Source organism: Danio aesculapii, chromosome 5 (assembly GCF_903798145.1).
Source record: "Danio aesculapii chromosome 5, fDanAes4.1, whole genome shotgun sequence".
NCBI classification, from domain to species: Eukaryota; Metazoa; Chordata; class Actinopteri; order Cypriniformes; family Danionidae; genus Danio; species Danio aesculapii.
In genome coordinates, this window is record NC_079439.1 from 39,477,255 (window position 1) to 39,501,670 (window position 24,416).

The 24,416-nt window shown below is 35.5% G+C and overlaps 1 protein-coding gene across 1 annotated transcript in view; it reads right to left on the bottom strand.

The window, feature by feature from the left end:
• smarca2 (SWI/SNF related, matrix associated, actin dependent regulator of chromatin, subfamily a, member 2) overlaps window positions 1-22,479 on the bottom strand; it is a 104,334-nt gene extending 81,855 nt beyond the window's left edge. Inside the window, exons 1-7 of the mRNA XM_056458159.1 lie at window positions 22,389-22,479; window positions 20,228-20,467; window positions 18,144-18,273; window positions 14,589-14,921; window positions 10,878-10,976; window positions 3,312-3,579; window positions 1,337-1,463 (exon numbers count right to left, since the gene is read on the bottom strand). Of these exons, the coding sequence (XP_056314134.1) occupies window positions 1,337-1,463; window positions 3,312-3,579; window positions 10,878-10,976; window positions 14,589-14,921; window positions 18,144-18,273; window positions 20,228-20,452 (1,182 nt within the window). The 5' untranslated portion in view covers window positions 20,453-20,467; window positions 22,389-22,479. The remainder of the gene's footprint in view (window positions 1-1,336; window positions 1,464-3,311; window positions 3,580-10,877; window positions 10,977-14,588; window positions 14,922-18,143; window positions 18,274-20,227; window positions 20,468-22,388) is intronic.
• Between the last annotated feature and the right edge of the window lie 1,937 nt (window positions 22,480-24,416).

A 24,416-nucleotide genomic window follows, 5' to 3' on the forward strand; every position in this document is an offset into this window, starting at 1 on the left:
TGCATCACAATAATATTTGCACTTCTGTCCAAAAATCCCAATCATTAAACAAAATTATAACAATTACATTTTAGGGTATGCTAACGTTTACATGACAATGGTGTAATGAAAAACTACAGCACAATACAAATGTCACATTTTAAAGAAACACTAAACAATATTAGAAAAACCTGACATTGAGTGCGTTTTGGTTTGCAATATAAACTGGAAGCAATATAAATATAATCTAATTGGATTAACTGGCTTAATACTGGCACTATTTGGAAAGAATTACGATTGGAATGATTATGTAGAGAAGTAAATCATGCATAAAATATAACAAACTAATTACAAGCATAGATAAATGCAACAGAGCAAAGATGCTAATGAAATGAACAGTTCTTTATAGTGTCTAACACTATTTAGGTACAGAATGTGAATATTAAGTAAATGCAAAATAACACTGCACTGTCTTTGTTGTATAAATAATTGAATAAAATTAATCTTTAATAAAGTTACGAATGGTAAAATTTATTATGCATGAATGCTTTAAACTCTCCCAAGTCTTAAAAACACATGCAGATAAAAAAAGCAGGTAAACTTGAAAAGTAGATCAACTTTGTCTCCATTATGATTCAACTCTGGAGTGACTCCACAAATCTTGTGTGTTCTGAACTGCGTCAATTATAATCCAAAAACTCAAAATTGCTCATCCTGTGTTATGTCTATTGCAGAAGCGTACATTGAGATATTGATGCTGAAAGGACATATTGTGCAGCCTTACCTTATTTTACCTTAGACTGTTGCTTTGATTGTCAACTTGCACCTGTCTATAGACTAAAGACTTAACATGCATACACATGATGTCAGTTTTCATCAAAGCAGATTTTTGGATAGTTTGCAAAAACTTGCTCTTTGCACTTTGTCATGTAAATGAACGGTCAAAGTTTCTGTTTCTATTTGATTAAATCATGATCATATTAAGATGTCATGAAGTGGTTGGATTTCTTTTAAACATTTAAAGGGATCACCCAAGTTCACCCAAAAATGAAAATACTATACTCACCTTCAAGTGGTTCCAAACCATTATTAGTTTCTATATTCTGTTGAACACTAAAGATATTTTGAAGAAAGCTGAACATTTTGTAACTGTTAACTTTAATTGTAGGAACGACAAATACTGTGGAAGTCAATAGATACAGGTTTTAGCTTTCTTTAGAAAATCTTCATTTGTGTTTAACAGATGAAAGAAAGTTAAACAAGTTTGGAACAAGTAAAAGGTGAGTAAATGAAGACAACTCTTCAGTTTTGTGTGAACTATTCCTTTAAGACAAAAAGAGTGATGTCAATGACCCACCTGCCGCTGGAAGTTGAGCAGTCTTAAAGCCTTCAGCTCCACCGTGGCTTTAGTCCGCAGATCAGGTGGCAGAGATCCCGGCAGATTCTCCAGCTCCTGAATTCTGTGAGCAATCCTGGCCTGAAGTCTTTGGGCAGAAAAAAATGGCTGTTTTTGTTTTTTGTCAATAAAAACAGAATTACAATGGTTATCAACATAAATAATATGAAAGCAAATGAAGCACAGAAAACAAAACTTTTCTTCCACGGATTTGCTGAAAGTATAATTCACCTGCAAGATCTAAACCTTTACCTCCGCAAAAAATAGATAACACAGACGGTTATAAAAAAAAAACTCTCTTGGTGACCTCAAGGTACATCAAACATCAACACATTTCTGATGTTTCAGACAGTGCAAGCCAGTGTAATCAACCAAGTTCTGAGGAACTTTCAGAAACCCCGGAGGGTTTCTCACCTTTCTCTAACATTCATTAAAGCTCATGAAACAACAACAATAGTTCTTGCAGCATTTTAGAGACAGAAGAGCATAGGAAGGCGGATTGTTTTCCTTGAGCAGTTTTAAGATTTATAGTCTCTACTCTACACTGGTCTGATGTCATACAGCATAATGTAAAAATAGATAAAAAATTACTTCATGTTTCCTTTCCTTTGAATGTACTACAAATGAAATAAGTCAAGTCATGACAGCCAATCAAACACTGGTCTAATGCACCATTGCATATCAAATATGTGGTATATTTGTGACGACAGACGGATGGACGGACGGACGGACGGACGGACGGACGGACGGACAGACAGACAGACAGACAGACAGACAGACAGACAGACAGACAGACAGACAGACAGACAGACAGACAGACAGACAGACAGACAGACAGACAGACAGACAGACAGACAGACAGACAGACAGACAGATAGATAGATAGATAGATAGATAGATAGATAGATAGATAGATAGATAGATAGATAGATAGATAGATAGATATCCAGTTGATGGAAGGAAGGATAGATAGATAGATATCCAGTTGATGGAAGGATAGATAGATAGATAGATAGATAGATAGATAGATAGATAGATAGACAGACAGACAGACAGACAGACAGACAGACAGACAGACAGACAGACAGACAGACAGACAGACAGACAGACAGACAGACAGACAGACAGACAGACAGACAGACAGACAGATAGATAGATAGATAGATAGATAGATAGATAGATAGATAGATAGATAGATAGATAGTGTTTTACTATTGCAAAGTGTATTATACTGTATATATTATAGTATTTACAAATTTTTTTGATGAATTTTGCAGAACACCAATGGAAGCATAGTGGAATTTAATTACTCATTACATGTAGTGTTTTACTATAATGAAATGCTAGTAAATTCTGCAGCTTATGCAGTATTAACTACATTGAACTGAACTGTTTTTAACAACAGCTTCTACTACATTAAACTGTGGTGTACTATAATATACCCATAATTTATGGGTAATTTCGTTATATTATTATATTCATTGTATTATCAAAGCAACCATGGAATTACCACCCCAACAGATGAGATCAAGACCATTACTTTAGTATTTACTATTAATAATACAGTATTTTTCATATGGATAGCATCAACTCTGAATTAACTATTCACTTAGCTCCTTTGGACATCATAAATTCATATCTTCTTATAATGGACTCATAATTTTACTAAAAGTCTGTTTGATTCCACATAAATCATATACAGAACATCTGTGACAGAATGGTGTTATAATTATTTTGAATGTAGTGAGGAGTTTCCTTAATGTACAATTTTAATGAGGAGTTTAATCACATGACAAAAAAAACATGATGGAAAATTAATAAACATTTTTCAATCAAAAGAACACCTCAGGAAACATCACAGCAAAAAGAAAATAAAAGTCATGACATTTAGCCAGTATAGGCCAGTATAAGCGGAATTTAATTACTCATTACATACCGGTATTCCCTTTCTTGCAAGAGTTCGACGGGGTCCAGACCCTGAGGCTTCTGAATGGGGGTGACACGATTCTGTTTCTGCTGGAGCTGGATAATGAGGGAAGGCTGCCCAGGTCCTGCCGGTGGTTGAGGTTGGGGCTGGGAGGTGAGGGAGGTGCTGGGAACAGGTTGTGTCCCAGTAGGGGCCAGCGGGGGAGCTGGAGAGGGTCTGCCGCTGGGAGCCGAGACCAACAGCTTCTGTGGTGTACTGGAGGTCTCTGCACCTTGACCTGAAAATAAAGGAGATGCACTTTGCAAACATCTTGTGAGACTTTTCCAAATGTCAAGCCTGTCAAAAATGCTTCTGGATGCAAAATCTCCCAGTGAAACATAAGGCTTTTGTTAATACCATCAACCTAACGTAACACTACGAAACGGCATAAGTGGTGTGATTTATATTTCAGAAGCCCATTGTTGTTTGGATGTTTGATCATCCTCAAAAGAGATCATCAAAGCTGTTGACAGGTTTAGACAGTTCAAAGCATAGTGTGAACTGACGTCCACTTCTGAAATAAAAAAAATCTTTACAAGGATTTAAACAACCCATTTCAAATCAAGTTCAATGCATTTAAAGACACTTCGTAAAGGGCATCCAGTCCATAAATTAGAGCGTGCACCCGAGAGATGATACAGAATGTTCAGAATAAATCATTAAAAAAAAAAGGTCTGTGGATCTCGATTTCTGGCTGGGGACAATCAATCATTTGCTGAAGCTGCTATTAGGGCATATTTTAAAAAGCACTGAAATGTCAATTGACCTGAGGTGTTGAATATCATCTTGCAAAATTATAACCAATAAGCAGCATAATTAAAATTAAACCAGACTGACTCGCCAATCAAGTTCACTTGAAAAGATGAACAATGATCTTTAATTTGTCTGAACTTCGCTGACTTTCCCGTGGAGATCTAGCAATCCATGAATTAATTCACTGTCATTTGAAAGCATATTAGCGAGGTGATTTAACTTCTGCCCCTTGGCATTTTGTTTAAAAGTTTTATTCTTTTCAAAGTTTCACTCGTATGGGGAGTTTTGACCTTGCACAAAAATATCTGAGTTGGTTCATATTGGAGCAGTATCTGGAGCGAATAGAAGACAGTATTGCTGTAGCTAATGGAGCGGTGGGTGGCTGGTGGCATGAGTGCTAACGAACATCACCTCTGGAGCGTTTGCGTCATGTCAGATAAATGAAACTTGCAAGTTGAACGCACATAAACAAATGCTTTTCTTTGTTAGATTACTTGTCTTGTTTCTAGTCCGATTATCAATAAAAAGCTTAAATAAAGAAGCTTTTTCTAGACAAGTCTTGTTTTAAGAAATAATATGCCAAAGTTAAGTGTTTTTCCTTAAAACAAGCAAAACAATCTGCCAATGGGATAAGCAAAAGGATCTTATTTCTCCTTTAGATATATGATTATTTTGCTTACCCCATTTGCAGATTATTTACTTGTTTTAAGGAAAAACTCACTTTACTTGTACACATTATTTTCAAAAACAAGACCAAATGTTTTGCTCATCTGGAAAATGCTTTTTAATATTTGGAATAAAAAAATATTTAAAAATCTAACTAAGAAAAGCAAAATAACATTAGTTTCTGAGTTGAGGACATATCAGTCAGAAATATAAAAGTTATCACTGATCTACAATACAGAATTATATACAACATTATATATCTTATCTTATCTTATCCCATGGTCAGTTGAAATTCTTGATTTTGATTGATGGTAGTTCCAGTCAAATTTGATCCCATTTCGAACTAAATGCACATGCCTCAAACATTAGTAGTAACCACAGTAACTCAGTGACAGTTGCCAGAGCCTTCAATCCTCTGTGTGATCTCGAGGACACCAACAAGTGCTTTATCAGGGAGCCGATGAGGATTAACTTACAAACATGCTCCAAAATATTTGCTAACATGATATATAAGCTATTAGCAGGCCCACATGGAATCTGCGCACGCAGTAATCCGCAGATTTTTAGTTCATCGAGTCTATGTATTTAATTGTGTAAATGTATATTGATTCAGTTTTTAAATTAATTTCACTAATATTATTGTGATATAATAATAATAATAATACTAATATGTTCATATGATTTATTTACAATTACTCTGTCAGACCACTCAACAGCTTCTATTTATTTTATAGTATATGTTAGTTATGCATAGGTTTTTTAAAATAGCTCCAGTGTTGTGTTTGTATTCATGATTAATCTGTAGCACCGTTGTCCTGCGAGACATGACATTTGGTTCCTCTGTATGTCCACACATGCAGTGGAATGAAAATAAAGTTTGACTTGACTTGACAATACAGTTTGTAAGTAATATGTTCTGTCTTTTAGTAGATATTATATGAGAGACTTGCTTTGTTTACCAAATAAGTGGATCTAATTGGATTTGCATTGTAAACATTAAATAAAAGTTAAAAATGTATTATTATTTATTTAATAAATTAAGTTTGTAGTTATGATAATCCTAAAATCATTCCGCATAAATCCGCAGATATTTTTACAAAATTCTCAGCACAAAAAGTAAAAAAATTCAGCAGATTCTGTCTGGCCCTAGCGATTAGATATGCCCGAGTCATTTAGATGCACACAAGCAATTTAGTACTGATTTAGTGCAGTGGCTAATAGATGTAACATTTCATAACTGACTAATTTGGTTAAAACTAGTTTACTCTTTATAATTTAACAACTGACCATAGAATACGCAGGATAATTAATGGATTGCTGTTTATTAAAGGATTTTAAAAGCACTTTGTGTCAAGTGGTTCTTTGCCTCCACAGTCCACATCTTATATTTAAAATCCTTCAATTCTTCATACATTTAAAAACCATACATTTATCAATCCTTCCGGCAATTAGGGGTGTCAAAATTAATTGTTTCTTCAATGCACAGTGATGCACACACAAAGAATTCGATATCGGTTCAGTAATAATTATAACCGTTTTTATGTACCGGCGTCATTTATCACATGCATTATAAATCGGTAGCTTATGGCGAGGGAGGAGACCACGAGTAATTAAAACACTCCAACTACTTAAAAAGAAGATAACTGTGCACAATTTACTTTTTGTAAGTTTGCTGGACAGTCTTTCACTGACACAGGGTATATACAGGAATCAGAATGTGAAATTAAATACCTTTTAAGACCTTTAGACTCTTTCCATCAAATCTAGTAGGATTTCATAAACACAGCATCCTGATATTAGCAGATTTAATTCAGGCATACTTTAGCATACATTGCATAATCAAAAATGATATAACATTTAATACCTTGCAAAATAGCATTTAAGACTTTAATCATTTTTGAGGGCCTTAAATTTCTCTACATTGGTTTATCAACTTTTAATACTTTTTTAGACCCCGCGGACACCCTGAGACAGGGAAGTATATCTAAATCTTAAAAATAAAAGCTGTAAACTCTCTCTCTCTCACTCTCTGTGGCCCCTTTGACCTGCTGGCAGTTTTGTGAGGTAACGTTTTATCACCTATTGGCTGTTACAACAATAACAGTACTTGCGGATCCAGACTTGAGTGTCTGCAGAGTGAGTTTTCTCCACCACGTCGCAGTCTACAATGGATCAGCTGAACAGCGCCAGAGCCGCGCTGACCATCAATCGAAGCCTTTTCTGTTGAGTGTGTGATCAATTATAGGCGTTTAAGAACTCGCTCAATGACATGATGATCCCAAGGTTTCCATATCCTGGACCAGGCCGTATCCTGAGCAGCTACTGTGGTGGTCATGGAAGAGTGGAGAACACGAGACTGATTCCTGTGACGCTCCACAGACAGACTCCAGCCTCCGCCACTGAGACTGCAGCTCTGCACAAGACGTTTGGCCAGCGGAGAAATTAAAATGATCGTGCCCAACTGAACCTGGCTTCTCTCAAGGTCTTTTTTCTTCACTTACGCCATTTAGTGAAGGTTTTTTTCCCTCTCCGCTGTCGCCTGTTGTTGGATTTGCTCTTCAGTGTTTGGACTCTCAGTAGTGATTATTAAACCACACTGAACTGAGCTAAACTGAACTGAACTTAAACACTACAAACTGAACTACACTGTTCCAATTTACTATGACCTTTTATGTGAAGCTGCTTTGACACAATCTACATTGTATAAGCGCTATACAAATAAAGGTGAATTGAATTGAATATTTATATTTGTTTATTAGCTATAAATACTGATGTAGTCTTCTGTGCATGTACTTTAGTTTTGTTTGATACATTCAAAAAGAATGTTTTCTTTGAGCAGATCAAATAAAGGTACAGTACATATTTCTGACTGCTTGTGTTAAATGACGCAATTGTATTACAAATAATACATAAATATAAATATACTAATAAATTATACATTTTAATACAAGAATTATTGTGTTGCTAAGTAAATATCAAATTGTTTATGGAAAGCCTATTCAACGCACCGTGATGCACCGAGATATCGAACTGAACCGAATTGATGGCATGATAATTATAACCGAACCGTTAGACCTGTGAAGGTTCACATCCCTAATGGCAATCTCGTGATTATTCCTTACACACATAAATCAATAGACAGAACTCATGGATCCAAAATCAACTCAACTCAAAAGTCAACACAATTGAATCCTTGGTCGATTGTTTTCTTTCAGCAGAGTTAACAAACCCTGCTGTATTTTCTTGTCATTTTTCAAAAGTATGTACAATGTTACCTTGTGCCGAAGGATGAAAGTCACTTGAATGCATCTAAACTACGAACGTACCAGGAGGCGGTCATCCATGGCGAGCTGTTTGTTCTTATTTTCTAATTAAACTTAATTTAATCTTTCCAATTCCTGTCTACTTCTTGAGTGAGTTTAAACTTTGTTATAATTGCATTACATACAAACATAAATGAAAATCAATGTATAGATGGATAAAACCACTGCAAATATCTCATTCTCAGAAAGGTTACTGCCTTACAGTTCTGATTCATCGTGTCTGCCATTTATATAAATGAATCTGTCTTGATTTAATTACCATACAGAACAATAAATGGCATGAACTGAGCAGATTAGAGCATAAATGTGTTACTGTTACTTAAATGGCTTACTCTAGATAAGCCGATTGCCATGTATACAGAAATTTTCCAATAGCGTCTAAATGTGGTTGTTCAGGCTTCATCAGAATTGAAAAAAATAAATGAACATCTGGGATTGTAGACTATATAATAATGATTTACAGCCTAAAGTGTGTGTGTGAGTGTGTGTGTGTGTATTTATTTATATATATATATATATGTGTGTGTGTGTGTGTGTGTGTGTGTGTGTGTGTGTGTGTGTGTGTGTGCATGTTTTAGTGTTGATTAGGCCATTAACTTTTTTTGTTGACTGAAATAAAATCTATAAATATTAAATTTAAAAAAATGTAAAAAGATTACTACTCCTCCTCATACACACACAAAACGTCTGCTGTCAAGGGTAAAGAATGTAGTTCTAGAAAGTAATGTACAGATGCCACAACCAGTGGTGTAGAGTAACAAATTATAAATACTCAAATTACTGTAAATTACTGTCCCCCGGGAGTACATTTTAAGTGCAGTATTGGTATTTATACTTCACTACTTTCCTTCAACCTGCAGTCACTACTTTATTTTTTTCTTGTCTATATGGATTCGAAAAATCCGTCCTGTAATTCCTGTCCAATCAAATCGTACATAAAAAAAGTAATTTGTATAGTACTGAACTACCTCAAGACATGGGAGATTTATAACTGCAGCAAACTGTTTGGAAGCATTAAAAGTGTCCAAGAAGACATCAAAAATCTTTACACACAATGACTCAGAGACTGCTTAGATGCATGTCACTGATGAGAAGATGACGGATGTTAACTCTGTATGAAGACCGAAATGGCCTTAAACACCCAGCAGGCACATGACGTCAAGATTGAAGCTGTACCGTTACGTCATGGACGTTGAATTATTTTTTTTTTGGAAATGAAAATCGGGTTGACGTCAATGTCCAACACCCACTTATGACGTCTGTCAGATGTTGAATTTTGGTTGCCATACTTGATGAATAAATGTCAGAATTTGACGTCAATATGATGTGCGTTAAAAGTTTCAGTATAAAACAATTAATGTCGCATTACCAGGCTATCCAGCGTCTCCTCCAGAGTTTCATCTAATTTCGTATGTTTCATTTTTAATCTTTCAACTTTTGTTTTAATGGAATTTGATACCACATGCCGACTGGAAAAAACCTCCGCATTTCGTGACTCGGTGGTCCTTTAAGGTAATCAAAAATCGCTGTTTACATGGTAGACTTTTAATAAGAGTATTATCTTAATCATATTAAAATCGGAGTATTGGTGTCCATGTAAATGTACTCAGTGAAACTTGGAAAAGTGTCTGCTTCACGTTGCTGTGTCAGAATCCTTGTTAAATATAGTCATACTTTAGAATGCTCAGTTTAAGCAAATTTGATGAACGCGATCATGCATCTTGAATCTGAAGGGAGTCGCCTGTGCTGTCCTGCATGCGTTGTGTGTGTGTGTGTGTGTGTGTGTGTGTGTGTGTGTGTGTGTGTGTGTGTGTGTGTGTGTGTGTGTGTGCGTGCGTTTCCTAGCAACAAGAACAAATGCCTAAACATCACCGATTTCGCCGTCCGTTTCCCTCAAAGTTGTTTAATTGTTTAGAGATGGTGTGACCAAAGTCCCTGTAAGAATTAGTCTTTGGTGTGACACAACGCGTACCGCTTGATGCTTCTTACGTCCTTTTTGCAGCACCAGTGGCAACAAAATTAGGCACCGAAATGCATATGCTGATTCGGTGATTCTGCTTGCGAGAGACTGTTCTCACTCTCAGCTCACATCATTCAAAAGAAAAGAGCCACATTGTTCCCCGATAATGTCAACAGACTGGACTGTCTTAGCAACTGGCTGAATGTTAAGGAGGACTAAGCAAAATTGTTTCTACTTTATAATCAATGTTCTCAACTATCAGCAACACAACTTGTTTGCATTTAATACTTTATTATTATTATAATTTTCCAATTTCCATATTTGCAATGCCTGTATTTTGGCTTTTTTTTTTGCAAACCACTTAGAATCCAACATAGAAATCCATTTTTTCTTTATTGGCATTGATTGTTTTGAAATTAAAATGGCATTAACATGCCTGTGTTTTTATTTCTGTAATAAATATGGCTGTCAAGCCAGGATCTTGCTGGTTTATTGTGGGTGTGTTGTTTGCATGAAGAAATCTGTGTTACAAGTTAATCAAAAATTTTTATAAAAAATTATATTTATGTTTTTTGTCTTGCGTTTACATTAGTTTTAGATGTGAATAGCCAAAATTACAAGTTTCAGTCTTTTAAATGTGATTAATCGCAATTAACTGCAAAAAAAGTTTACACACATATGCACAAATTAAATGTGAAATGCATCAGCTTTTTATAGTATAATACTCACTACATGTTTAGGCAAGTAATGGTACTTTAACTTGAGTATGATTTTCAGTACTCTCTTCACCACTAGCCACAGCTAAAGATTAAATACAGCCCACACATACAGTACCTTCAGGCCATTGTTTTGGCCCAGAGCTCTGAGTATGAGTCTGCATGGCTGGAGAAAGACACTGGCCACTTGCAGGCCCTCCATGAGGCATTGGCATACCTAGAAAAAAAGAGTGTGGTAAAAATCTAGCATAATATAAATATTCTTATAGCCACTATAAAAGTATCATGGTTTGAAACGTGCAGTTATTCGGTATGTTGATGTAAATTCAGCAAAAACATGAAAATAGATATATTGTAGAGCTCCTTGTATATAATTTTTAATAGCCAGTAGCGTTTTGTTTATATCACAGCTCAGCCAGAGCCACTGAGCTCAGTAAAGCTGCATTTAACATCTTTTGACAACCACAGTCTAATAGCAATGCCAAGCCTATCTAACCTTTTCTTCTCCTAATCTCCTCCATAGGTTTTTTAAAATATAGCATTCCGTGAAGAATTCAAATGAGTTCGATACGCTTTGTGCTCTGCACTGACCCATGCATATGATCCGCTCGTGCTATCATGTTACTGGACCGAGGCAGACTGCGTATGTGCCCTTTAGCCATTTGAGTGACACTAATGCTAAACTAGATTTCATTCACCACAATGGAAAGCATATTTACATCAGCTTAATCATGTGTTCCTATAATGTGCCATTCACCATAGAAAACATTTTAATTGTGTGAATATGTGACCAAATTCAGATGCAGCTTTAGCATCTAGTTTAAATGTAGTGGGTAGGAAACTTCAAATTCAGATTTTATATGACTGGACAGAAAGCATGATGAGAATACAGAGTGCAGAATACCATTAAAGAGTCACCTTTATGGGTTTTTGAAAATTACCTTGCATGCAGTGTGCAACACAGCTCTAAGTGAATGAAAACTATCCAGCTGATGTTTAAATCTGAAAGTGCACCTTGTTTAAAAATATCAATTTTTAAATAAAAGATTTGATTCAGAGTCATTTAAATGATTCGTCGTTCGTCCTGATCTTTTGCCTGTACATATTGACATTGACACGAAACAATACCAAATCTGAAGTGCCATATCTGGTAAACGTGAACGCACCTTTCCCTTCAAAAACTAGCAGAGTGCAGATATGTGTGGGACTGATAATGACTGAAGATGATTGAACATTAATAAGTGAACGTTCTAGTGATTAATGCAATAGTCCACCCTGCAACCGGGGGCTCGTCGGCCATTTGTTAAAGGAAGAACCAGAAAAGACTATTGATGTACGAGACTTTGCCAGAGCTTGACAGGAACTTTGTCAGTACACAGTTCATGGATCAGTTTCTTCTTCCAGTTCACAAGTGTAAGTGAGTGTGATTAAAATGGCTGCCCCCTTGTTTTCTCTAGCTAGCAAAATATGTATTTAATCGTGTTTTGTTACTTGTAATCACTCCACGCGTCTTGTACTATACCTGGTTAACTCTTTATATTTTCATATCGCATCTAAAACCATGTTGAAAAAGCAACACGTGCCGCGTTTGTGAGCTTGCAATCCTCTGCCATTTGTCATTGCTATGGTCACTGTCAACTGTTCCTACACAAGTCCGGTGGTCATTTTTCAAAACAGTTCAGCTTTTGCTACTGTGTGGATTAATACTGAATGTGTGTCATTGTTTTTACTTAGAGCTAAATGCACTGGGCCCATGAATACACTCTGCATGCACTTTGGCTCTCTCTCGCACTGAACCAGTCGACCAGTCGCAACTGACTGGGTCATCGATCCAATCAGCACAAATTAGCATCACGCTAAGGAGGGGTTTGGGAACAAAATCACTGAACAAGTCATATGGGAGTCGTTGGGACAATTAAGTAAAAATAAATGCATATTATAAGACAATGAAAGTGTTTTTGACCTTGAATGCATATCAGACTGTTGTTGGAGACCCCCAAAACCAAAATATGATATTTTTTAATGCATAATAGGGGCTTTTAAAGCCAAAAACTGAACACTTTTTATGCATTTTTTTATGCATTTCTGAAAACGCCGCCATTGTTGCATCTGTGTAAACCCTAAAAAAACAAGTCTTTTAAAAATGATGATGATGGTGATTAAAGGCAGGCACAACAAACATACACAACAATGCCAGAGTACATGGTAGTGTTGTTGCTCAAGTGTTCTTCATTAGTAAAGTTTGGATTTACTTGGATTTACTTCACATTACAACTAATAGTGGAGACACATTATACATACAGGCAAACTAGGGCTGGACCGTATTGGAAAAATCTAATATTGCAATACTTTATTTTTGTCCCTAAAACATCCATATTAAGACCTCAAGGGTACATATAAGTACCTAAAAAGTGTTCCTCTTAAATTTTTTAGGTACTAATATATACTTTTGAGGTACCAATATGGACCCTTCAAGTGCAAATGTGTACCTTTTAAAAAAGGTACCACCCCAGTGACAACTCACGTACCTTTATTTCTGAGAGTGTAACAGTATTTAGGTACAAAATTTTAATAATCACAATGCAAAAAAGTAATGTTAAAAAATGCTTTTCTTATTTGGCTTTGTCTCATTTCTAGTCCAAATCAAGTAAAAAAATATTGTTTTGTTTTCAACTTCAGAAGAAATATGACAAAATAAGAGTTTTTCCTTAAAACAAGTACAATTATCTGCCAGTAAGTGAAATAACTAGGGGTGTAAAGGATCACGGTTCATCCGTATAAATACAGTATAAATACAGTAATTAGATACAATTCTGAAGCTTCTGGTCAACTACAATACAGACTCAAAATTACATGTCTTACGATGTGACTATTGTAGATGTGCATATTGCAATATCTGTGCTGAAACAAATCAGCCATAAAGCAAATTCTAAAAAGACATAAGCACCAAGCCGCCGAGAGCACGTTGTACTGTAAACTAACTAGGAGACATTTTCTGGCCATTTTCTCAGATATGTGTAAATGCTAATCTTTTTAAAAACACTGCTGTGAAACTTTCAAAATTCAAGGGAACAACTTTTATTTTTTATTTTCATTTTTGGCTCCATCGTTGTGGTGTAAAAATAGCCTAAAATCTCTGATTCATATTGGCAGAAGAGACAATAAGCTCTTTACGCATATATCTTCTAACCACAAATTCTGTCATTGTTTTGGGGCACACTAGCTTATAGAAAGACTTAATCCTAACATGTTCATGATAAAAGCCCAAAAAAACTTGACTTTTGATTTTATGGGGATTTTAAGCATGATAAAATAATAAATCAGGGCTCGAAATTGTGACCATTTTGGTTGCATATGCACCCAAAATTTTATCTATGCGACCTCATAATATATTTGGGAGATTTATTTTTCATAATGTAACAGTAAGACCTTTTATTGCAGATAACTCACATTCTAGCACATTCAAGGCAACATGATAATGAGAAATGTAATTCATTGTTAACATTATTGTCATCTTCGTCATGATTATTATTCCATAATTATTAGACATTCATTTAGGAATTATTGCTCGAATATCAAGTCATTCCAGAATTGGTTAGATAGTTGTTTCTGGTTTTGGTTGGTCCTGATTGATGATGTTTTAAAATACAATAAATCCCTTAATATACAATGTGCAGTGGTGCTCATTCCTTTTTAAGGGTGCTCCTAAATTTTTGAAGTTGGGAGCACCCGTGCTACCAAGTAAAAAAAAACATATATTTCAAGCCCTGTAAATACAAAATAAAACTGCACAACTTAAAATGAATACAAATAATAACCTCAGACTCACCTGGAGGTCTGTTGAAGGGGCCGGTGTTCATGGGCTGCTGCTGCATGGTGGGAAGGCTCCTCTTGCCCTGCACAGCTAACTGCAGGTTTTCAGGCAGAGGTTGGCCTCGTCCCAGGATCTTGTACGCCAGGATCTGAGCCCTGAGTTGCTGTAGCTGGACTGGGCTGAAGGCAGACTGACCCCTGGCCTGCTGTCCCATCCCCTGCGGATCCATTGGCATTATGGGCGACTGACCCTGAGACATTTGTGGCGGGGTCGGCCCTCCTCCTGACATGGGGCTGTTCACATGCTCCGGCACCTGGCTCATTGGTGAGGGATGAGGTGACAGGTATCCTGAAAAGCAAAAGAGGAAAAGATGTATTCTGTAAAAATGAAGCAAAGTGCTGTCAAATTTATCAGTTGTTTGTTTTTCTGTTGCTTTGATTCTCTAGTAGGGATGCACAATTTATCAGCGGCCATATCGGCCTATAGATTTAAAAAAAAAAATTATTATTATCGGTTGGATGTCAAAATTAGGCCGATATTCTGGGTCGAACTTGTTCAGACTTGTCCAGTGCACTATAACAAAACTTTCCACACATTTATAATTCCTTCAAAGTCCATCCTTTCTTTCTGTAGAATTGCTGTGCGTTGATAACAAAATAGCTCCTTATGATAGCAGATATGTTTGGTAGATTGTCATTGAGTATTTTGTGTTTAATTGGCCTCAGGAGAAATATTAGATGTGTAAACATAATAGCAGTGATGCACACGTGCTAAACAACTCATTGGGTTGTTTGTAATCTAATATGATTATTTGTTCTTATCAACGCGTTGTTTGCCATGTGTTGTTGATGTAAGATTGTATTCAGTTTGATCGGCATATTTTTAATGATTATAACACACGCACATGATGGCTATCAGCACGCATGCACACACATAGTGAGCCGACAGAACTTTCACTGCTGCCCAAACAGCAGCAGGGGAGATGTGTGCCAGTTACTAAATTCAGCGTAGGGGTTCTCAACCACATTCTGTCTCTATATTATGCACTGTGTTTGCCATAAAGTCATCTGTGCTCAATGCTTAGGTGCTGTATCAAAATCTGACTCCGAGGACAAATCTGACTCTGCTTTGTGTGTTCACACATCACATAGCGCCTGCAGTTAAAGTTTCAAACTCAAAGCGGTTTATCATAAACCTTTCATCGATCATTTTTCCCACAATTGACATCAAGAATGAACATAGAAGCGTTGTCTGATTAACAAGCAGCACCTACATGTGTTCAAAAGAATCTAAAATGCCAAATGGGATGAATTTATGATGCATTTTCTAAAGTAATCCTATCTGTGTTTAGCTTTTCGCTTGTACGGTGGCTCTGAACTCTCAAAACGCTTTTTTGAGCCTCAGCTGGGTCAGTTGGGGTTTCTGTGTGGAGTTTGCATGTTCTCCCTGCGTTTGCGTGGGTTTCCTCCGGGTGCTCCGGTTTCCCCCACAGTCCAAAGACATGCGGTACAGGTGAATTGGGTAGGCTAAATTGTCCATAGTGTATGTATGTGTGCGATTGAGTGTGTATAAGTTTCCCAGTAATGAGTTGCGGCTGGAAGGGCATCCGCTGCGTTAAAAACATGATGGATTAGTTGGCGGTTAATTCTGCTTTGGCGATCCCAGTTTAATAAACAGACTAAGTCGAAAAGAATATGAATGAATGAAGGAATGAATGAATGATTTATGTGAAATGGTGAATATACAGTAGGTCTATATAATCACCTTGCAATTTTGAAATTATTCCTTTTTTGGTTTTCAGTTCATTTGGTCAAACTTTTATTAGGTTTTGAAAATAAAATCAATTGTTCACTGTATTAAATATTACATTTTTAAAATATTTATATTTTTGGCTAATATATCAGTTATTGACCTCCAAATCTTAAGAGTTATCGGTAATCGATATCGGCCAAAAAATGTCAGCGCATTCCTATTCTCTAGTTTTTGCTTTTTGTGATTTTATGTGCACAAATTTTAATTGATGCAGTCTTAATTACCACTACTTGGTGACATTTTACTTTAAGGTATGGAAGCTTTACAAAGAGGAAAAAATATTCCCCACAGAAAATGTGCTCATGAACAGTACATGTTGGTCACACAAATTTGATGCATATACCAACAGAAAGCTGTTTGGTTTGAGAAGGTTTTCATGCTTGTAGTTTAGTTCTCTTGGTCCAGTTGATCTATTAAATTAATGGAAAAACTGTTTTTTTTCCTGATTATAAATATAAAGAAATATGTACAACATTGTTGAATCATAAAAAACAAAACTTCCCCTAAAAAACAAAAAAAAAAAAACATCTATAACCATTAAAGGAATTTGCCAAGAGAAACTATGCATTACAGACTTATCTGACGTATTCCATCATTATATAAAAACAACCTGAAATTTCCATATCCCCTCTATCAGGAAATTCTTTGCAAAAAAATTTTTAATTATCTACTTAGTCCTGATTTTCTTACAGTTAACAGTGTCATTTTTAAGACATAACCCAAAGGAAAAAACTTTTAGAACATATAATTGTTGTACATAACGTTTATTCATTAATTTTTCTTCAGCTTAGTCCCTGTATTAATCAGGTGTCGCCACAGTGGAATGAACCGCCAACTTATCCAGCATATGTTTTATGCAGCGGATGTCCTTCCAGCCGCAACCTAAAACTGGGAAACACACACACTCTTTTACACTCGTACACTACAGCCAATTTAGCTTATTCAATTCACCTATAGCGCATGTATTTGGACTGTGGGGGGAAACTGGAACACCAGGAGGAAACCTACGCGAACACAGGGAGAACATGCAAACTTCACACAAAAATGCTAACTGACCCAGCCAGGGCTCGAACCAGCGACCTTCTTGCTGTGAGGCGATTGTGCTACCCACTGGTAGGTATGTTTTTTAATTTAATTTACCAAACACCCAAGCAATGCTATCTGTTGGGTTGAACATGCTATATGTGTGTACGGTGATTAATTTTTTATCAATTATGAACTCATGAAGAGTTCTGTTGCATTTTGTGTCACCACATCCTGTCTTTTGTTTGTTTAAATCAAACCAAATGTATTTTTTTTTAATCAAATTGACAATAGACCCTTTCAACCTATTTTTGCTAATGTAAATCCACTTTAAGGCTGCTATCAACAAAAAATGACATTTTGGTTAAACAACTCATTACTGTTAACTGCAGAATACTTAATTATGAACATTCAAAGACGCATTCACAACTGTCAAAGGAACAGATGAATGAAAAGGTTGCCTTGGCAATAGAGAGAGTGCAAAAGATCAGAGGTATTGTACGAGCATATGAGGATAATTGGTGGAACATAAAAGCAGCCCCTAAATATATGTGTGCAAATAAATAAATAAACAGTCAGATAATTGCTTCAGCGTCCTCTGAGGCTCAGACACAGAGACATCAGTGGCAGCAGAATAAGAGGCTCTTTTGATGAGCTGAACTACAGTATAATTCAGGGTAAAATTATAACCGCTGAGTGCTTTATTATTATACTTTGGATTATATGTAATTGTACCTTGACTGTGTTGATCCATAGGGCTCTGTGGAGGACCCATGCCACTGTGCAGCGATCTCATGCCCACCCCCTTCATCTGGCCATAGTGAATATCATCTGCCATTGCTTTTTCATGCATTCCCTCCATAGGCTGAAAAGAGATGGGAGATTAGGCAAACAATACACACTTCTGGCAAACAAGCAACATCAAACCAACCACTGGAAAATGAACTTGAATGAAAATGAACATGATCTGGATAGTTTTTTTAAATCAATGCAAAAAGTAATACTTTTACTAAATTAAATTGAATACTAAATTGTACCTCATGCTAGTGATGGCTGAGTTCAACACACTGCTTCGTGTAGCTTCGAAACCTTTATAAATATTTTGTTTCGAATCAGTGGTTCAGAGCATGTATTTGCTAGGTCACATGATTTTAGTGAACAAGGCTTTGTAATGTTATAACTGTTTCGAATTGTTTTGAAAATGTAATGCTTTGCCACTGGAGGTTATCTGTGTAATACTAAAACTCACACATGAATCATTTAGATCGCCTCCAGTGGTGAATGACTGAACAGGTTTCAAAGCATTTGTCTCATCTCAGATTAGTTTTATGAGTTTGAAGATGTTTCAATGAGACAATAATGGAATAATAGCTAATAGTTGTTCAAAGTCTTTTTTTTTTTGGTCTGTTTAGCAGAGCCCACAATTAAACAACTATATATACACCTTGAAAATGTCAAAATGCATATTACGCTGACACTTATTATTTAATGTGTCCCACTTTATACAAAGTGGCCTTAACTAATATGTACTTACACTGAAATTAAGCATTTGATACAATGAACTTGTGTAAATACATGTTTTTGCATTGTACATATGATTGATTAAATACTTGCATGTAATTAATTCCTGTAATTACACTGTTGAACATCACTTACACCTTAACCCACCCTTAAACCTATCCATAACACCGCAACATGTCACTATCCCTACCCGTATCTCACCTCAAGTACAAGTGTTTTGCAATATATTATTAACACAGTAAGTGCATTGTATATTTATTTCATGATCCAAGCACACAGTAGTGAAGGCCACCTAATATAAAGTGGGACAGTTAAGGATATTAGATTGTAAGCTATTTGCATTTATAGGTTATGATTTCAATTTAAAGTTCACATTCTGTTTGACCAAGCAATTAAATCCAATGGTATCTGGATGCAGCCTTTATGATGCAAGCTGAGATTGCATCTCTCAGAGATGCAATGTCAGAGACAATGAACTCAATGGAGCTAGTGACATCACTTTGATGGGCAGGGTTACGGGTGGGGTTAGGTGAGCCTATGCAAAAGGATTGCATGCAGCTCAAATTGCATCTGCACCAAGTCTGCAGCCAGACCCCTTCTCATTCTATTGCATTCATATATGTTTTTTGCCTGAGTTTTTGTTGCATTTAAAAAGTTTTGACCACCAGGTGTCGCTAACGTGCTGTTTTGAATGCTTTTTTAAATATTTATTTTTAAGTTTTTTTTTATTATTATTATTCACATTAGTTTACAGGGGACACAGAAAACATTCATTTGGACTGATATCGTGTGACCTGAATACAAATGATACATATTCATTGAACCGCTAGTTACACAAATGTTATAAAGCATAAGGGGGGGAAAAAATCAATACAGAAAAGAAAAACTAATATTTAAAGAAAACAAAATCAAAAATATAAGCCAAAAGAAATGAAACATAAATACCTCAAACCATAAGTAAATAATTAAGAGTGTTACATAGGTGTACCAAAAGGGATCTGATCATTTAAAAGTAATGCTTATAATCATAATAGTATCATTAAGCATAAATTTTTCAACAGTTCAGTTGTTTTGGCAGCTTTCTTATTTAACGATAGGCAGACAGATTCATATTAAAGTTTTAAGTCAATACAAAATGTTCTAAAAGTAGAAATACACTTAATAACTCTACATTTGGGAAGATGGAAAAGGCCACAAAAAGTTAACTCAATTCTATTTTAAATGCTTCAAAATTGTGAATCATTTAAAGAAGCAATTGGTTGAATTGTCTTCGAACTGTCTTTTGAATTGTCCTCTACCTTGTGCATTGGGTGCATCTCTTGTGAATAGTCTCCAGCTCCTTGGCCCTGCATTGTATGTGGGACACTCGGGGGTCCTGGACTGGGGCCCATCATGCTGTGTACAGAGCCAGGAGAGGGGCCAGGTCCAGGGCTCGGTCCTAGAATGGGGCCCGGAGACAGGCCAGCACCCGGTGAGGGACCAGCATGGGACATCCCAACAGGTGGCTCGTTGGGGGTGGCCATCTATCAGCTGAGAATCTGTGGGAAGAAGTGACAAAAGTTTGAAGATAATATAAATGAAGCTTTTCCTATCGTTATTTTTCAATATTTGAGTAAAACGTCTGTGGTTAATATAAATATTTAAAGTATTAGGTAAATATCAGAAGTTAAAGTATCATCAGATTATAATTGCCACAAACTTTACCAATAAACTGAAAATATGAAGAAATAAGAAAATATGAAGAAAAAAAATAAGAGTGAACCCGTTGCAAATAAATCTATGGGGTTTTGTCATCCCCAGACTACATTGTTTGGCACCCCAAATGACAGCCTTTTCAAGCCAAATACATCTTATGAAAAGGTTCACAATTGTAAATTGATAATAAAACTTCATAAAAATGTAAGTTATAGCACAACGACCATTAATAAACTAAAATGTATTTGAGATTAGATTTGATATTAGTGAATATAATTTATTCAGAAATGAATAACATTTTAATAATATATCAAAATATGCACTGTTCTCTTTTACTACAAAAAGCAATATACCAGGAGAAACTGCATTACACTCTGCTGTGACTTATTGCATCATTACATATAAACAACCTGAAACCAAGTTCTGTCATAATACTGAAATGTGTGCAGTACAATTTTGATAGTTTGGGGTTTAGATTTATTTAATACATTTCCCCCTGCTTCAAATAATTTAGAATAATTTGAATTATTTTACTCCTATAATTATTATTATTACAAAACACTGCATTGTTCCATATTACTTTGCATGAGTTGCTTAAGCATATTGTTTGCTGAAAACACAAGCAATTAATTAGCTCTGTAAAACCTATATCTTATATAAAATTTGTATTACTAATTATTAGATAAACATTTTACCCCCCCCCCCCCCCCCCCCCCCAACGTGAGTACATCATCATCAGTATTGTTTTTTGCCTATTATGAACTCACCAACTCACATAAATGAAACATAAATTATATTGTATCATTGTGACTTAATAAGTTACTTAATTTCCTAGCATTGCTTTATTGTTGTTGTTGTTTTTGCTAAGAAGAAAAAGACAACACGGTAGACCAAAACTTTCAGTGTTATTTGAATAACAATGACCCTTCCTGGGCTCGCACACGCCCCTCATGTGGCACTTCTGGAAAAAAAATGACAGGATCACAAGACACCAATAATGACGGTAAAAAGTAAAACATTGCAGCGGGTAAGATAATAATACACTTTTATCAAGAAAAGGACCTCTAACATGTAATTACACACCATATTTAAAATTACAGTAATTATTCGCGTCTCTATGAACGATCAAGAGTTCATTCACGCAGATCAGCCCAAGCTAAAGAACTGTGAATAAACAATTATTCTGCTGTTGAATGTACAAATGCATTCGCGCAGGCCTATGTTTAGTGTCCAGAGCATGCTGAATAAACTTTAAAAATAAGCTAATTAGCAGGACTCGCTGTTAACGGTGATATTATACGCAAAAAGCCTATTTTAAATAGAAGTGATGCAGTGACTCGTATATAGCGGGGTGTTATTTGGAGAGAGTTGTTGTGATCGGATCATGGCTTCCTCGACCTGCTGTCATGACTGTCTCCCCTCACGCCATTGCAGTTTCCTGAAATCTCAAACTTTCTGGGACCTTCCCATCACAGCGCACTACCAATGCACATTCACATCAGCTTTTCTGTTCCGTTGGATTACGAACATGTTTTTCTTGCATTCTTAGTCGAGTCATGTATTCACCTGCTTTTATGCTGTCAAAGTTAATAGCAAGCAAGCTTATATAGCCCCCCGTCTGATATAACAGCTCGCTAACCGTCTGTACAGTTATGTTAGCATGCTAGCTCACAACATTTTAGCAGTAAAATGCCCAAAATGCTGCCCGCTGACATATATACATTAGTATAAATGTCCAAGCAAAGAGTATTTAAACCCAATTACCTTCTGCGAGGTAAACAACACAATAAAAGGTCTAGCACATTATTTCAGCTTCAAAAATATGACTGCCATATGTTGATCCCCTCCCCCCTCTGTTTTGCTGACAAGTTGAAGTTCGCGTTTTTTAGTGTTTTCTTATTTCTGATTGGTTGAGAGAGCAGGAAATGCAGTCGCCTCTGTCGCGTGATTGGCTGAAGAGCACGTCAATCATTTAGTGATCTATTTGGGGGCGGAGGCTGGCGGGGGATATTACTTTCACTTCACACAGCGACGAACGTGCTGGAACTTTTCGTCTGTCCGCCAGGGCGTTTGGGGACAATCTCTTCAATATGATCTCGCGTTCACAGAATGTGCAGAATGCTAACAGAATGTGCTTTATACATACTTTTGTCCGCGCGTATCTTTGAGAAAGACGCTTTGTTTTCTGTTTCGATATTACTGGGAAAATTACATAGCAAATGCATATGTTGCATAAGCAGATTGGTCCATCTCTACAATTTAAAACAATAAAAGCCTCCTAAGTAAAATATTTAAATTATCATTTGTATGATTACCATGTGTTCTGGGGATCAAGTAAAATAAAAACTAAAACTTTAAACAGTTCTTTTAAGGATTTTAGGCAAGTTGTTAAGTTTTATTTTTAAATTATTATTATTTTATTTAATGTGAGTCGAAGACGATTTTCAAGCAACAAAAAAGTGTAGCTATATAATATTTTTATTTAATGTCAATTATTTAATTGTTTCTGAGCAATAAATTAATAATAAACAAAGTAACCGTTATAATAATAAGGACATATATTTTGTATCATTATTTAAAAAATAAACCATATTTATTTTTGCATATTTACATAAACAGCCTTTTTAGACCAAGAATAATTTCATTTGAACTGTATACGGACTGTTTAATTATCACAATGGGGCTTCAAATACTAGGCATACTGTATTTAATTTTAAATGTGTATACTTTGCTACCATCTGTCAAACAATGTTTTACACATTTTATCAACAAGAAGTTTTTAAATAATTTGAAATGTATTAAAATATAATATAATATAGCCTAATATAATATAATGAACATTTTTATTAGAATAAATTGCATTAGAATATGTTGTAGAATTTTAACATGGAACATTGTTTTTTACACAAGTCATTTAAACAAGTAAACAGTTGAGTTCAGTATAATTAATTTCTGTGTGCTACATCTAAAATCATGTTTGTATACTTTGACCCATGTGCAGAAACTAACTCAAGCCTACCCTAAAGTACAGTATTCATTGGCCTCTAAGTGGAATAAACAGTAGTGTTATTATATGACCACTTGAGGGAGTCATTGTTCAAGAATTCAGTGAGTTTCAATCCCAAATACTGCCAACAGCCAGTTTAAAGGCAGTTTAAACAGCCAGAATGTTAAAGTGGGTAAATCATTTGATTGTAACTCATTTACTAAATATACTTTTTCAAATTTGTTTAATAATTCTCAAATATGTTGTAGGCCTAGCATCATTAGCTACAACAGGGCTAATAAAGGGCTAATTTCTTTCATTTAAAAGAAATCACAATAGTTATGTGGTCAAAAACTGATTAATTCTCAAATGTCATTAAAAACAAAATTACAAAGTTACAAAACTTACAAAAATTACAGTATTGTGATGTCACTATATACTACAATATTTATCAAAACATGCACTGCCTTCTTATACTTTATTTACAACTAGATTAGGATACACTTTTGTGAAGAAATCCAAAAGATTTTTGTGTTTTATTTATTTATTTAGAACCACTGTTCTGACTGATTTTACACAATTAAGAGAAAATGCTGACAAAAAGATTGCTAATTTTGTTGTTCTTTTATAATTTTTTAACTGAATTTCTTATAATTATTATTTTTAAAAACAACTGAACTCAAGAATATGGAAACTACACTACTGTACACCATAAAAAAACTAAATAACAAACACAAGTCAAGATAAACACTTTGCTGATACAAAAACCTCCAACTTCAAATTCTTGAGGAAATTTTGTTGTTGCA